Source organism: Alosa sapidissima, chromosome 5 (genome assembly GCF_018492685.1).
Source record: "Alosa sapidissima isolate fAloSap1 chromosome 5, fAloSap1.pri, whole genome shotgun sequence".
Taxonomy (NCBI): domain Eukaryota; kingdom Metazoa; phylum Chordata; class Actinopteri; order Clupeiformes; family Clupeidae; genus Alosa; species Alosa sapidissima.
Window position 1 is genome coordinate 9,224,780 of NC_055961.1, and position 16,261 is coordinate 9,241,040.

General features: G+C 39.7%; 1 protein-coding gene across 1 annotated transcript; it reads right to left on the reverse strand.

The window, feature by feature from the left end:
- Window positions 1-1,813: 1,813 nt before the first annotated feature.
- On the reverse strand, window positions 1,814-15,846 carry slc22a6l (solute carrier family 22 member 6, like). The gene is made up of 11 exons (XM_042092737.1): window positions 15,410-15,846; window positions 12,216-12,683; window positions 11,918-12,021; window positions 11,517-11,671; window positions 4,380-4,548; window positions 4,125-4,248; window positions 3,820-3,935; window positions 3,391-3,605; window positions 3,162-3,270; window positions 2,790-2,993; window positions 1,814-2,576 (listed from the first exon to the last, which is right to left on the reverse strand). Exons 2-11 carry the CDS (start codon window positions 12,615-12,617, stop codon window positions 2,483-2,485), a joined length of 1,692 nt encoding a protein of 563 aa, XP_041948671.1. The 5' UTR covers window positions 12,618-12,683; window positions 15,410-15,846; the 3' UTR covers window positions 1,814-2,482.
- Window positions 15,847-16,261: the final 415 nt, after the last annotated feature.

Below are 16,261 nucleotides of genomic sequence, written 5' to 3' on the forward strand. Positions count from 1 at the left end.
CTCATTCAGTGCTATATGATCCAGGGCTCATGACCAAATCAAGCCAATATAATAGCCAGTAGCCACAATGAGCCCATGCAGCCACCCTGTTTCGACAATCAAAGGTAACGCACAGAACGGCCAGCAGACAGATAATTACGTCCCCAACTCATCTAAAATGTGGTGTCTTGAAATACTTTGGGTTCTACACCATAGATGGTAAAGTGACCGTTAAATATAATGTTAAAGAATGTATCTGTGGATTGTGGCTTTACATCGGTCGAAGTTGACTCCATGTCGTGGTGTCTCACGTAACTCAAAGCCAGGCAAGCTGAGGACAGGCGCTCTGTTCCATCGTCGTTATGGTAACCAAACAAGTCTTCTTCTGTCTAGGTTTGTTTCTACGTTTAAGTGTTGTTCTTCTATGTGGTCCACCTACTGGAGGGGAGTGTTTACAGCAGTTCCGTTTCACACATGCGCAGTCTACGCGTCACTTTGACGCGCGGTCTTAAATTTTGGTCGACTCAAAGACGCGACGCATGCTGTAAAAATGACGCAATTCTCGTCACGCGCTCACCAGTGCCGCGTGCGCGGGACGCAGACGTGGGACCATACTTTAGGCTTTAGTTTAGGAGTTGGCATTTTTCCTTACTAAAAGTAGGTTTGAAAGGCGTTGTGAATAACTTTTAAGAGAAAACTTCTAGCTAAAACCTTTTAGTGCGATTTAGGAGTACTCCTAGTGGTAAGATAAAAGGCTTTGTGAATACGGCCCCTGGTCATGACTATGCTAGTGGAAGTATTTCACTGTTCTGTAACTGCTAAGCACATTTGCCTAGTAATGGGGGGGGGGGGGGGGGGTATTAAACTCATTGTGCTGTAGATAGGGACTCCCCATGTCAAAAACAACCATATCTATGTTGTGCAACATAAAAAATGAATTGAATTGAACATGGCATGTTGATTAGCATGTCTCCACCGTCTATAACCTTGTATGTCAGGGAATTAAACTGACCTTAACCTTTGACCCCATGGCCCTGAGTCCCTAAGTTCATCTAACTTGTATAGACAATAAATGTACTAGAGTTAATGAAGATCCATCAGTCTGCTTTGGAGATATGAACCAAATACTGCATGTGAGTTATTTGTGTGACCCCTTGTAACCTTGACCTTTGACCTCAAGACCTAAATTGTCTTGCCAGCTCTTTGACAACTTATAGTGGGTAAGTAGACCAACTTTGATGAATATCTTTCAATTGGCTTTAGCGATATCAGCTAATATCAAGATGTACTAACATATTGCCCATATTGCAACATATTGTTTTTGGCCCATAAATCATTGTGTCATGCTCCATTCAAAGCTCTATATTTTCAGTACAAATCTGCGCTGTAGGCACCACACATTCTTAATCTACAGAAAATTATTATTCAAATGATACCAAATATGCTTTTGCTGTATTTACTTCCACCTTTGACCCTTTTCTAGGCTAATTCGCTCAGACTATTGAGGGCCCACTGTACAAAGAGTGTGGCTGCTCCTTGGGCGGTCTGGAAAAGCGACTCTATTCTTTCACACAAATATACAGGCATTTGTGGGCGTTTGAGGACGTTTCTGGGCGGTAAAGAGGTACGCCATGCTGTTGGAGGTGCAAACAAACGCTGCATCGCCATTGAGATTTTTTCAACCAGTGTCAACTGGGGTCTCATTTTTACAGTAGCATCTCTTTTTACTGTTTGATTGCTTGTTTATTTATACAGTATAAAGTATGCATTAGCCCTGTTTTGGGGATAATAGTAAGTGTGATGTTTTAGATCCACTGGACACACAAGACACTAACAACATTAAATCAGAGGAATGTTTTATTATTATTATTATTATTATTATTATTATTATTATTTTGTGTTTAATGTGAGGCCTAAGTCATCTACATTCAAAATAGCTAGGAGACACTTTTCCGTTGTCATGCTCTATTTTTGAAGAATTTATTTTTATTTGCATATCCTATTATATATTATTAATCATTATATGCTACACAAAATATTTTGCATTTCTTGGTTAGGTTTATGCCTTGAAATAGTGTGTGTGTGAGAGAGAGAATAATTTGATTAATGTGACAAATTAAGTATATGAAAAGTGAATTGATCAACAAAAAGGATTTAACATAATAATAACTCGTCAGTGAGGTATAAATCATTCAGTATATACATCTTTTGAATAAAACATTCAGTACAATTGTGCATAGCCTAAATACAAATGACAATTATATTATATGGAATAACAATATATCAACATTTCATAATTGCTTTCTTACACATATTCCACATTGCAGTGAAACTGATGGTAGCATAAACACCATCGCTGCTGTCGGGTGGAAACCTTGTATCTCCAAAAATATATATATTTTTATTTTTTATTTTGAGGATGCAATGTTGGATTATTTAAAAAAAATACAAGGTTTGGAGATAGAGGTTTTCACCTGACAGCAGGTTTGAAAGGTACAAAAGTTTAGGCAGCATCCTTCAGAGGTGTGGCTGCATTGTTTTCTGTGGGTGGCTCCTCCTTCTTAGTAGAGGCTTTGGTGTTTTTCCGCCTGTAACCCCTGAAAAAAAAAAAAATTAGTTATAAAATTATAAAAAAAGGACATGTTGCAATAATCTTAATGTAGCCTAACATATGAGGAGACTGCAACAGAAATAAAACTATGCTCAAAACATTAATTCCAAAATAGCCACATTTCCCATGGAGAGATCTATCTATTTGTCTATCTATCTATCTATCTAACTATCAGTAAAATGTAATGCAGTCCTCTCACCTTTCTTCTACATCTTGAATTGTATCTAGTAAAGGGGAGGCCAAAGTTTCAGGCAGAAAGATGGCAAAAAAGCCACTTAGGATAGGAACTCCCCCATAAATTAGTCCGGGTAGCCAAGGAACAATTTCCCCTAATAACTGGACCATAGGGGCCACCATAGCTCCTAATCGTGCTGTCATGGAAACAATGCCCATGCCATTCTGCCTGTGAATGAAGGAATGAAACAAAATGTAAATCTAAATATGACTATCACAATTTGAAATAGTAATACATCAAATGAAGTTGATGACATTCAGTAAATGGACATTGATGTTAATAGATGCACATGTTGTGATTACAGTCACAAAGGAACATTGTGTGTAAGGGCTCTACCTAATGACTGTAGGGTACAGCTCTGGAGAGTAGAGATAGCAACAGTTGAATGAGGCTGCCAGACAGCCTTTCCCCAACACAGCCAGAGTAGTGCGCATCGTCTGTTTCTCTGTGCACCCGGAATGAAAAGTATTGAATAACATAGGCTACATTAAACACACTCCAGTACTAATTCCATCACCAAGCATTGTGTATTTATACTGGTCAATGTAAACAAGGGAAGTTGTACCATAGGGCACCAGCAGGTTGGCAAGAATGGCAATGCCAGCCAAGATAAGTGCTCCACACTGGGAGGGCCGGCGACCAACCACACTCATGGCCACCGTAACGATTACTTTTGCAGGGATGTCCACAGCTCCAAAGATGACCTGAATCAGGTAAATGTCCACTCCAAATTTCTGCAGGTCCATGGAAAGTCCATAGTAGCCAAAGCTTGTGGAGAACCTTTGAAGATGGGGGTCATTTTTGTCATTGCAGTCCTGAGCAGTTAGGCTATAAAGTCCTAGGAGCTGTATTTTGTTAAATAATGAATTAAATATATATTTTGACAAAGACAACATATGACCAAGTGTATTATTATAAGGGGTTTAAAGACTTTGTTTAAAGATACATTTTAACCATGTGCTCTAAGCATTGTAAGCAGTGACTATGCACAAACCAGACTGCACTGAGGCAGATAGTAATGGTTCTCATCACAGGGGTGCGGACCAAGTCCAGAGCCGAATATGATCCTCCAACACATGAGATCTCTTTCTTCATGGACTCTTGGAGGACCTGGTGACACATGCATAACCTTTAGTAGGGCTCTCTTCATGACTGCAGTATTTCTGTTGGATATAAATGTATGAGTGGCTTAAAAACATGGATTCAAGTCTGCATCAGGCCTATAGAACAATTTGCAATAAATACACAAATGCACTGTAGCATCAAAGACCTGTGGCAGTGGCGCTGACGTATAAGTACCTCGAGAGTAATTTTCTCTCCCTCTGCACGGCGGCCATTGATTCGACCAACAGCTTGGAGGTTTTTGACTGCTTGTTCGGACTTCCCATTTAAAACCAGCCACCTGGCAGATTCCAAAAACCACCTACCGAAAAGAAAAAACAAATCTTCCTCATTCTTCAGACCATTTGTTTTTTGGCCTATGCAAACTTTGCACAGACATTCCAAACGTCTCAGATATCAGAAAAAATGGGTATGGATTTGACCCTGTCATACCAGGAGTAAATGAAGAAGAAGTAAAACGGTATCGACACAGCCAAAGTGAGCCAGCGCCAGTCACGGATATAATATGCCAGTAGTGCCAGCACCAGCTGCCCGATGGTGTAACTGTAACCGGTCCCTGTGCCTACGACTGTCCGCACTCGTGTGGGGATCCACTCCACAACTTGATGGAAATTGACAGATGACAGACAGAGAAAAACAGTTGGGTTTAAACATGAGTGATTTTAATATGGTGCTTAAGTTCTGCCCTTTTGCTCTCGGTTCATGGGACCTTACTTCGGAAAAAATATGACCAGCTGTCAATAGACAAATTCAAATAATGTTTTGGTCCCGTTTGAACTGCATATGATGATATGCACAATTTAGCCCAAGAGCATTAGCATTTAATTTTTCAGGATATGTTCAGAATACCCTTAGGAATAACATACTAAAAGTCCCCGTGAATCCCCCTTGTGCTTTCTGAGATATTCAAGATGGCGTCCAAAATTGCCGCTATTTGGAGATTTTTCCATATCTCAGGCTTGAAACATAATACAAATGCAATAAAAATGTTTAAATATAAGTTTACTCATACAAGGAATCCAAATTCACCATCGACACACTGCTAAAATTAAAGTTAACCAATATTACATTCATTAATGTGACACGAAATTCACATAGTGTAGCCATTAAGCCCAAGCACCATTTAAGCCCATTTGTAACTTTGAAGTCATTTTTTAGAAAAAAAGGGGCCTGTCTGATGCTATTCATTATTTTGTGTAATCGGACAATGTCTTTATTATATGTTAGTTTTTATTTGGCACCAATCACATTTGTCAATATTGAATAAGGCTCGCTTACATCTGTGCAGTCTCAAGGAGGCTCAGATAAAGTCGCTTCAAAACTTTGGTGTTTTCGAACCCCTCAGATAGAGCCTCTTTTCAATTATTTTCATCCACTGACTTAGTATGTAGATTCATATTATGTGAATTTGGAGATTATTGTTTATTGTTTTGTGTGTACAAACAGGTAGTTCATTGTCATTTTTTACCATTTGGCTTTATGTAGAAAGATGAGTTATGCTAGTTAACGCAGTGAGCAAACCATCGTCAATAGTCGATATGTAACGGGAGTATTTTGCTCTCCATAAATATCCTCTGCGTTGTGTTTTTAAAAGAAAAGTTGAAATAATGCACACAGGCTATTACTTTCAGGTGCTCCTGTTGCGTGAAATCTGACAAGCCCGCCTGGGGTAGTGGGACACTTAGTTAAAAGTTAATTTTCGGGGAGCATAGCCCCACGTCACACCTACACCACACCCCCTTACCCTTAGATTCCCGTGGGAAAATAAAGAAAATACAAAAACTACAAAAAAGAAAATACAAAAAACTCGTGGGGAAATTCATGGAAACAACATTAACCCTGCTACAGATACACTGCTTAAGGATTAAAAATGTTGAGTATACAAACTATATGTTTTTTTATTCATTTTACAAAAAAAAAATAAGGATTCGGTTGGGTGAAATATGTTCAAAAAATGCCTTTTTCCAAGGTGGGCTAAAATGGTACAGTGACCCAAAAAAACAGTTAACGTAAGCTAACTTAAAATAAGAATTCCTTGTTAATTCAGAGAGTTTGGCAAAAGAGGAATAACTATGATAGCAAGTTTTAAAGCATATTTAGGCTACAGGCATTTCTGTATACATTTGATCATGTTTATAAACCATTTTAGTGTCTATGAAAAATATGTGAACTTAGAAGGTTCAAACCTCTCATGTCGTGAGCGACTTGCGCGACAAAAACGACAGATTTATTATTTAGCAGTTGCATTTTACCAGTGACAAAAGTGATTTTGCAACTTTGGTAGCTCTTGGTCTGAACGCATAGTACAATCAGACAGCAATTTTCCCTCTATAACCTTTATCATGTAATAGCACATAATATTATATATAATGCTGACTTCATATAATGCAGCACCAATGCCAGCTTTACTAGGTGATGAGGGAGAAACTGAAGAATCAACACCAATTTCTGATGATGAGGATGATGACTGAAGTGATTTATTGTTATGAAATGTCTCCATTCAAGAAACTAATGATGAACTTGACTTACTTAACCTAAAAAACATATATTTTGACCTTTTAATTACATTTGTATTAGGTTTTAAGCCTGAGATACGGAAAAATCTCCAAATGGCGGCCATTTTGGACGCCATCTTAAATATCTCAGAGAGCACAAGGGGGATTCACAGGACTTTTAGTATGTCATTCCTAAAGGTATTCTGAACATATCCTGAAAAATTCAGCTTGTTACTAATTTGTTCCGGGTATAACCCTATTACTAGTGGACTAATTACTAGCCTCGTTGACACCATACCCTTCTTAATAGAGTGGGTCTGGAAAAGGTTCATTGACTTAGACTTCCAGCAGGGGCGTAACTAGCAGTGAAATTAAACTTAAATTGGTGCATTAAACTCATACCAAATTGTGTAGTAAAAACCAAGGTTTTAAATGCAGTTGTTTACTCAATTCCAAAGAAATGCACGTTCATGCCAGCTTAGTGATATATTTGCGTGGCCGTGTTTTAAGGCATTGGAACTGGGCTTCAATGGACCTGCAGAGCAAATCCTAAATGTGCCGAAAGTTCATATGGTTACTCCCAGTCATTTACGAGAGCCAGGCAAATTTCCAAAATTAAAACAAGAAACAAATTAAGTGGACATCGGAGGAGCTTCCTGAGATGGCGACGTCTTCATCAAACGAAGAATATCAAGTCTGACACAGAGCTGCCCATATTTCTCCACAACATAGCCTAGGCTAAACTTCATCTGCATCGCTAACTTCAGCTAAATATGTTACGTTGGTTAGAGAGGTATTTTTTGTTTTCACTGTTTCCGTAATGTGTAGCTGGGTCATGGTTGGAGAATCGTTAAAGCAGGTGCAGGTCAACTAACGTTAGCTAAGTCTTCATTACATCTGGCAACCCAGAAGAGGCTCGCGCCTGGTAGTCTTGAGAACGTTCACCAGTGTTTTGATTTTGGCCTACAGAACGTTCGGTAACAATCCTACAAATCGCTCCCGTTGTAAAAGCAATAGTGTCCAACCTCTATCTGTCCCTACAGTATGCTGCTACAATGTTTGTTTGTAAAATACTGCATATTACATTGCTACAAACTGGTATTGCTTCATCTTGTAACAGTTGCTAACAACAAATGATTGCTACTGTAACAATCTAGTGCTTGCGACTTGTTTCAAGTGAAATGCAGTCAACTGCAGTGAACTGGATGTGACATAATGGGGTGATCAAGTTGACTCGTCCGAGTTGGAAAGTGTGAAATTTCCCAGTTGTCTCACCAGTGTTTTGATTTTGGCCTACAGAACGTTCGGTAACAATCCTACAAATCGCTCCTTTAAAACAGTCGTAAAAGCTATAGTGTCCAACCTCTATCTGTCCCTACAGTATGCTGCTACAATGTTTGTTTGTAAAATACTGCATATTACATTGCTACAAACTGGTATTGCTACATCTTGTAACAGTTGCTAACAACAAATGATTGCTACTGTAACAATCTAGTGCTTGCGACTTGTTTCAAGTGAAATGCAGTCAACTGCAGTGAACTGGATGTGACATAATGGGGTGATCAAGTTGACTCGTCCGAGTTGGAAAGTGTGAAATTTCCCAGTTGTCTCGCGTCATTTCACCGAGACGCCCCCCTTTAGGTCGGAATATCAGCTGTCCGACTCGAGGCTCTTGATAGTGCACCGAGCTGAACGTGCGAGTTGAAAACAAATAATTGCTGAAGTTGAGATGTATTTTCTTTGTATTTGTACTACGTTGGTCGATTTAAAGGAAAATTCCGGTATTTAGCACTTTGAGTCCCTTTTCTGGTTTGTTTTGGATGAACTATGGTGGTGGACACCGAAATTTTGACGATTGGTCCTGTCTCGACTTTTCTGACTCGTTTTGAATCGCCTTTACTGCTTCAGAATGGCTGCCTACAGGCATGCACAAACATGTCCTTAAAACAACCCTTAATATAACGTTCATTTTCAAAACTGTGCAACTCACCGAGTGGTTAGTGGTGTTTAAATGCTCTTACACACTTGATTACAATAGTGCTTTAATCCGGTCACCAATTGCTCAGTATTGCTGTGCGTGCAATACAATATAAAGTTTTTTTGTTTTCGAGCTAGTTTGCTAAAGAGGCTAATGTAGCTAACAATAACAATAGCTACTGCCCCCCTCGTGGCTCGAGAAAAACACACCGCATTTTTTTAAATTAAAATTGTAAGTGTGATGAAGCTGGAATATGAATGCAAGTGTAAATCATCCCGTAGCTTGTTTAGATGAGCCACAAGCTTGCTCTCGTGTTCTAGGCAAGCGCCCAGCACTACTGAGACACAGCTGCTGGCCTGTTGGCGTCCATGTTCTTTCCCACAAAGACAAACTCGAACGCTAAAGTGCTACAAGCCAGGCAATTACGTCACGTTCGTGTGTACAACTTGGGCAGTCCGAGCAAAATGGATAGCAGCATAATGGGTCTATCCATTTGTCTTGTAAGTCCCCCGCCGAGTTGGAAAGTGTAAATTACCCAGTTTTCTTGCGGCATTTCACGGAGGCACGCCCCCTTTAACTCGGAGCTCTAGGGTACCCTGAGGTGGCCGTACGACCTTAGGTCACCAATTAATGCATTGCACGTAGGGTTGCAAAATTCCGGGAATTTTCAAAGTTGGAATTTTTCTATGGGAATGGACGGGAATATAGTGGAATAAACGGGAATTAATGGGAATAAACTGGGAATTTTTAATATGGCAAGTTAGTCTATAACAGGGAACTTAAATGTAGTGGACAAAACCCCATCTTGCAGCATAATATGTGACCCTGCAAGGTGAAACCAGTTCTTTTGCTCATAGTGCTATTTTGAGAAAATCCACGATAAACAAACGTACGGGTTAAAATGTCGAATTTCACGTTTTCGCATAATTTGACAGTATACAGTCTACTACATTATACGTTTTGACTGTTAAACCCTGACTTTATTTAGGCGAAGATTACACATTCCATTTGTCCACACTGCTATACGGTAGAGCTCAAATTTACTCATTAGGCTACTTGTTACTTAATGTGTCAGCTCTCTATCGTTCTTGGCAGATGTAACCGAATATGAATGTGAAAGACTTGCCTTTCAGGGCACAAACGGTCAAAAGCACAAACTTTTAGAAATATCCTGGCGTCATTTTACGGACCAGGAGAAGTTTTCCATTGACGTAGCGCATTTTAAAAGTAGGCCTATACATGGGCCTATAGCCTACACAATCTGTGTACACAGAACTAGTGATGGGCAAATGAAGCTTTGGTCAAGCACTGAACCACTTTGAACAATTGATTAAAAAATGGGTTCATTACTCGAAGCTTCAGTAACAGCGACCTCTCCTGGTGAAAAGCCAAGACTGCATCTAAAGTATCCGGGCTAGATAGTGGACAGGAAGCTTTACTAGTGAAATAAATCTAGTGCACGCACCTAACCACCCCACCCCCACACATACGTAGTGCACATGAATAAGAATGGGATATCATTATTTATACAAATAAAGATTGATCAGGAGCCATCAGAATAAAGTTTTCCCACGTATCTCTTACATTGTAATAAAAATAAATCGATATGAACAACTATGCTTGTCACAGTAGAGGCTATGAACCAAACGCAATGTTTTGCATTAGCCTAAAGTGTTTATGCTTTGAGCGCGCTACAATTCAGAATAGAAACAAGGCCGTGCCAGTTGCAGTGGCAGCACGATTGGTTCACGAGGCGGTGGCGCTGCGAACAACTCAGGTGATTCTTTCAGAGAATGAAGCAGTTTCTGCTTCGGACGTCATATGTCACGTGATTTTTTTGTAGCAAAGCAACCTTCGGAGCAGTGGTTCAAATGGAATTGTAGTTACTGGTTTGAAGCACGTATCGAAGCTTCAGTGTCAGACTGCCATCACTACACAGAACTTCTTCTCCCCTTACTTCCCCCAAAATACATCAATTATGACCGTCCCAGGTTTGACACCTTATGACCGTCCCAGGTATTAACTAGGGGGCAGAAAAAGACACTCACTCGGTTGATGAAACTGGACATAGTCAGTCATCCGCTTCAAAGTCACGCTACCGTAAGGCTAATAATAGCTGTGTCCTCACACTATCACACGTGACAATTTACTTAAAAAGGTGATTTTCTCCTCTTCTGGCATATCGTGACCGGAAAACCATGCCAACTTTGGATGCGGTTATCTTAGCAATATTTTTTGCAATACCCTCGATATACATATTGTTGGAAAGCTTAGTTAATGGTCGTTCATGTGAGCACAATAACTTAATTTTGTAAATTTTACCAAAGCGACTGGTTTCGCCTTGCAGGGTCACATATTCGTTAAAACAACCTGATTTAATGCAATTTCAGTTAAATTTCTACCATGCACATACGTCAATCACATGCACACAGCAATGAGCATAGGTTAATACTGCCCTACAAAGGCAAAAGGCAGTAACTACATTTTTGGTCAAAAATGAGTTATTGTCATTTTTGGGATATTAAAGACTTCCTTTATCATGTGGATAAATATCTATACTCAATGTGACTGTTTTTTAGAAAAAATAGAGGGTTGTGTTTACAGTAACTCCCAAAACCATACTGCTCTACAAAGGCAAAAGGCAGTAACTGACCAGAGTGTCAAACTGAGAAAAATGACTTCAAAGTTTTTTGTTATGTCTACACAAATGTATTATAGGTAGAGCAATGAAAATCTGGTGACTTGTTGCCCTGATGAAGAAATGTGTGTATATAAAATATCTTGTGCTTAAAGTTGACCTTTTAAAGTTGCACTATCAAGAGCACCGAGTCGGAAAGCTGATATTCCGACCAAAAGGGGGCGTGTCTCAGTGAAATGACGCGAGACAACTAGGAAATTTCACACTTTCCAACTCAGACGAGTCAAATGGATCACCCCATTAGGCACTTTATGGAGCTCAGCAGTTTTTTGCAAAATATGTGGCTAGGTTTTGAAGGTTGCACCCCAATGGCTGTATCCGGTCATCATTTCAATACCAGAGTTTATCAACCTCTGTCTATTATCCCATTGCTCAAACCTGACACACTCCAAACTTACTCAGAGAAAGGGTGTTGAGCACCAGTCCAGAGAGGGCCATTCCGCAGCCAAAACGGAAGAGACAGAAGAGGGAGAAGGAGGTAGCAAAGGCAGCACATGTTCCTGACACTGCCATCATGAGATAGGAGAATAGCAGCAAGTAACGCCTTCCAAATCTGTGGTCCAAAATTAAAATTTAGAAGAAGCATAAACAATATCCTATGCTTTGTACTGTCATGGGGAGAATAAAATTAGTTTCGTGTTAAATTATTTAGGCTATCAGATATAACCTGATGCACTTTTGCACAGTTCATTTTATAAATAATTAAAATGATTATTTAAAATCATTTAAATGATGCCATGTTTTTTCAAACAATTATTATCTGAAAATGCAATGAAATTTTGATGATAAATTGTTATACTTGTCTGAGAGTCCCCCAAATATAAGAGCACCGATGAGCACCCCTCCCATGTAAATGGTCTGCCCCATCTGTTTTAATGAGCGCAGGTCACAAACCAGATTCCACTGCAGACAAAGACAAGCCAAGTTTACAAGCCACATCAAGGTTAGTAAGCAAGTAACTTAAGTTCTTCCGTGCTCAAAAATTAAGATCTAAAGCAATACTCAGAATTACTGCATGGAAAAAGCTGAAAGTGTTAAACAAACTTTTATTAAACTTAAACACGTTAATAAATATATCACTGTGACCATAATGTTACCTCTGAAATAATTGTAGAGCTTCTCTCTGTAAAGTCATATTCCCATCCATCCTGGCATCCCTGCACCTCCGCGTCAGGAGTGTCTGCATAGGCGTCTTCCTCCTCAGCCTCCTCATCCGTCGCGTTCAAGAGGTCCCACTGCGGGGTGGCAAAGCGCTGGCATCGTGCTGGCTTGCCCTTATCATCCAGGGGTACGGTGACACGCAGCACCTCTTCCCTGGTGAGCGTGCGAAGCGACAGGTTGGCCTGCGCGGTGCAGTGGTGTAACGGCACGGAGGCCACAAAGTTCTGCAGCAGGTTGTGGCTGGCCATCATCAGCACGGGCATGCAGAGGAGGCTAACGTGCATCACCTGGAAGCGGCCGGTGCTGCCCACCTGCTCTAGGAGTTCTCCGAACGCCATGCTTGGGCGGAGTGTCTGGCCTCAGTCACTTCTTTAGTCCGACAGCACACAGCAAAGCAGCAAGAACTGAGAAAACATAAACACAATGTTTCTTCCTGTACTTCTTCTCTGTCAGGATAATTTCTTTAGTCCGACAGCACACAGCAAAGCAGCAAGAACTGAGAAAACATAAACACAATGTTTGTCCTTCGTCACATGTTTCTTCCTATGCTTCTTCTCTGTCCGGATAATTTGTCCCTTTCAAGCTCATGCAGTTCTAATGAACTGTGCGGTATGTACGTCCCTGCTACATATTACAAATAATGTATAAGGACATCAAAGGAAATAAAAATGAAGTTGAGCTGGTGAATGGTCAATGAAATTGAGTTGAAATTGAGCTGGCCAATGAAGTTAAGTTTTTCCTCAGTCGCTTTGGTGCATTAAGGTCATTATTAAGCACAACAGTAAGTGCATTTCTATAAACAATTTGAGGAAACTACACCACACAGTTTTTATGACCAAGATCATCAAAGTGCCTATAACCATGTTGAAAATAACATTCTCAACAATGCTGTTGTTACTGTTTGGAATATATCAATTTCAACACTAAAAAAGTTACACAATGTGGGAGATTGTAAGACATTAGACAGAATTCAAATTTACTGTATACTTTTAAAGTACTGTTTATATGCAGTTTGTTGTCAGACCATGTCACTCATCCATATGCATGTTATACAGTATAGCAGATCTGTCCAAAGAAGTGTAAAAGAAAAGGAAGAATTATGCTTGACAGATTGTAAAGACAACTGGTTCAATACTTTTGAACATATTTGCACATTTACATTTATTTAGCAGACTTTTGTATCCGAAGTGATTTACAGAAATAAAAAATATAATTTAAACTACAGTGTAGAGCAGACCTTCTGTATGAATTACTAGTGTTATATACTGTATCAGAGCTATTAGTCCAGTAGATAACTGGTCCGGGAAGTAGGGTACAAATGCAATTTTTGCCGAAAATGACGCTGCGACTTATTATTTTGTTATCTATTTTGGTCTTTGGTTGTTTGTCTCATCACCCAGTCAATGGCAATACTGAAGAGCAGTGCTGGTATTACACATCCTTGTCTTACACCTGTTTTAACTTAGAATTCCAACACTACATGTGAAGTTTTTGTAGAAACTTTGATCATGCCACAGGTGCGCAGGGACCAGATAACGAACCCCCCACCCCCCAAATCACGTGCGTTGTCTTATCTCTCTCTTGCGCAAACAAAATGTGTGCATTCCAAATAGCCTCATGCGTAATTCTGCTTCATAAAGTTGAACAAATGCATGTGGTTATTTTACAGAAAAATATAAATAGTCATGCATTTTGGATTCCCAAGAGTCAAAGCTTTAAAATGGTGTATAACATTACTATGCTACATAGCAATATGGTGTACAATTGCTTTATTTTAGAATGTTGGGGGGAGGGGGGTAACCGTCCGATTATGTGGTAGACTAGCTAGCTAGACATTTTCTGTTTGCAATTAAAAGTGATATATGAGCCTGATAGCCACCTATCTGAGTGGAATGTGTTTCAATCGGCATATAGGCCTACTGTGTTTCATGTAAAATTCTTAGTTTAAGGGAAACGAATTATTGAAGACTTCAAGACTCACCTGTCCCATTACACAAAGGCAAAGACAACATTATATGTTTATCCATTTTCCAAATCACAGTGAGTACAGCCAAAATGTCAAAATGCCCTGGCTCTCACAGTTTATAACGGGCCAGTAGGTTAAAGGGAACAGGATAACTGCGCAATCTCCTCCAGCCTCGTCTTTATTGTCTTTATTGATTTCCTTTTAAAAGTTTCTTATATTAAAATATATCAATTATCAGCCATTACAAGCCAGTCAAAACCGTTCACTATCCCTCTCAGACGCACTCCTAATTAAATTGAGCAACTTTCAAGTCAGATCTGCCGAGAGTAAAGTATTATCCTTATGTAGCCTAACATTCTGCTTTAACATTGACATTGTAACATTCTCTAGGAAGAGTGAAAAGCAGTTTACAGTAAAGCTAACCAAAGCGTCGTCTATCGCAGGAAAAAAAATGCGAGCAGCCTAACCTAAGCTCGGCGGGCCAGTTTAAAGTGCGTGGCGGGCCGGATTCGGTCTGTGGGCCGTATAGTTTGCCTTCCTCTGGGCTAGAGGGAACCGGATAACTCCGCAATCTTCTCCAGCCTCGTCTTTGTTACCTTCATGATTTATTTTCTTATATTAAAAAGTAGCTATCAATTATCAAAAATGACAAGCCAGCCAGAACATGCCATGATGCGACTCTGTCATGTGTGCTCAGACTCGTTCCCAATTAATGGAGTAGCACTTTCAAGTTAGATCTTAATAGAGATTGAGAGAGAACCCGAAAAGTATAATTGTTATGTAACATGCTGTTGGTGCATATTGTCATTGTAAACATTCTCTAAGAAGATTTAAAAATCAGTCTACAGTAGGCTAAAGGTATTTATTGGCTACATTTTGGTGCCCCCTCTGTCTCTTGGTGCCGTACGCACAGTGCCTGATGCGCGTGGTGGTAGTGGCGGTACTGCCTCTGGAAATAGCCTACTTGAACTCTCAAACTTTTACGTACAATAACACACAAAGGCTATATTAATCAGATTATTTTAACGCATGACATGCCTGATATTAGGCTACTTGGGATCCCCCTCACAATGTCAGAGAGCGTGGCAAAAATTGGACAAATTGCAATCAAAACCAGAGAACTGGACTGTCCGGGTAAAATATTATTTATAAGACAAATCTTACCTTTGGAGATTTCTTTAAACAAATGTTGCTGGGATGTACTTCAACAGAAGTTCCATATCAAGAACAGGTCACGTAAATATCAAATACATATCTCAGACGTGAACTTGTCTCTCTCATGCACATAGATTGCCCCTAGCCTCTGTAGCCTGGTTGCTTGACGCCAGAAATGCGAAGAGAACGTGATAATACAAAATGTGATGTCAAAACTATTGTAAAAACGTGAGGTAGCCTACTGAGAGCTTATGCAGTGTTTGGTAATCAGCTTTTACATTCCGCTGGCTTTGCTGGGAATGCAGTTCTTCTGAAGGATGGATTTAATTGAGTTCAGCGCAGCAACCCCTCTGATTGAAGAGAAGACTTTTAACTGTAAAGAAAGTCAAATCATAACCATGCTTCTGTCCATCACACACAACATGGACTCTGAGACTATAGTTTCTTGGTCTACAGTAGGCAAATGATTCAGTGATTTGTATCACTCTTGTGGGAGGTAATGTAGGCGGGTGAAAAGAGTGGGTTTATTTAGAATGAGGGAGTTGAAATCGTAAATTTGTTTATTTTATTACTTAACACTGTTGCTTTGTCATGGCCTACTTTATTTTTGCGAGATCAAGGCAAACAATGACAAAATATCATAAAACTCGGTAGAATAGTAACCACAAGTATAGCATTGCAAGAGCCCTCTATCTTTGCCTCATACTGTAGTGTTTCAAAGTGCAAACCTGAGTTCTGCAGGAAAATTCACATAAACTAAACTTAACAGGCCTCCTATAACATTTAGAGACTTATTGATAGAAAAATTCCATCTTGATTAGCAGGTTAACATGACTGCACCAGGCAGAATCAATCCCAACA

Excerpts from the sequence above, each read along its gene's own strand:
- slc22a6l (XM_042092737.1), bottom strand. The coding sequence starts at position 12,617 with ATGGCGTTCGGAGAACTCCTAGAGCAGGTGGGCAGCACCGGCCGCTTC. Across the intron at positions 4,249-4,379 it reads TTCTTCTTCATTTACTCCTG|GTGGTTTTTGGAATCTGCCA; the intron begins GTATGACAGGGT and ends TCTTTTCGGTAG. Across the intron at positions 3,606-3,819 it reads ATCTGCCTCAGTGCAGTCTG|GTTCTCCACAAGCTTTGGCT; the intron begins GTTTGTGCATAG and ends CCATCTTCAAAG.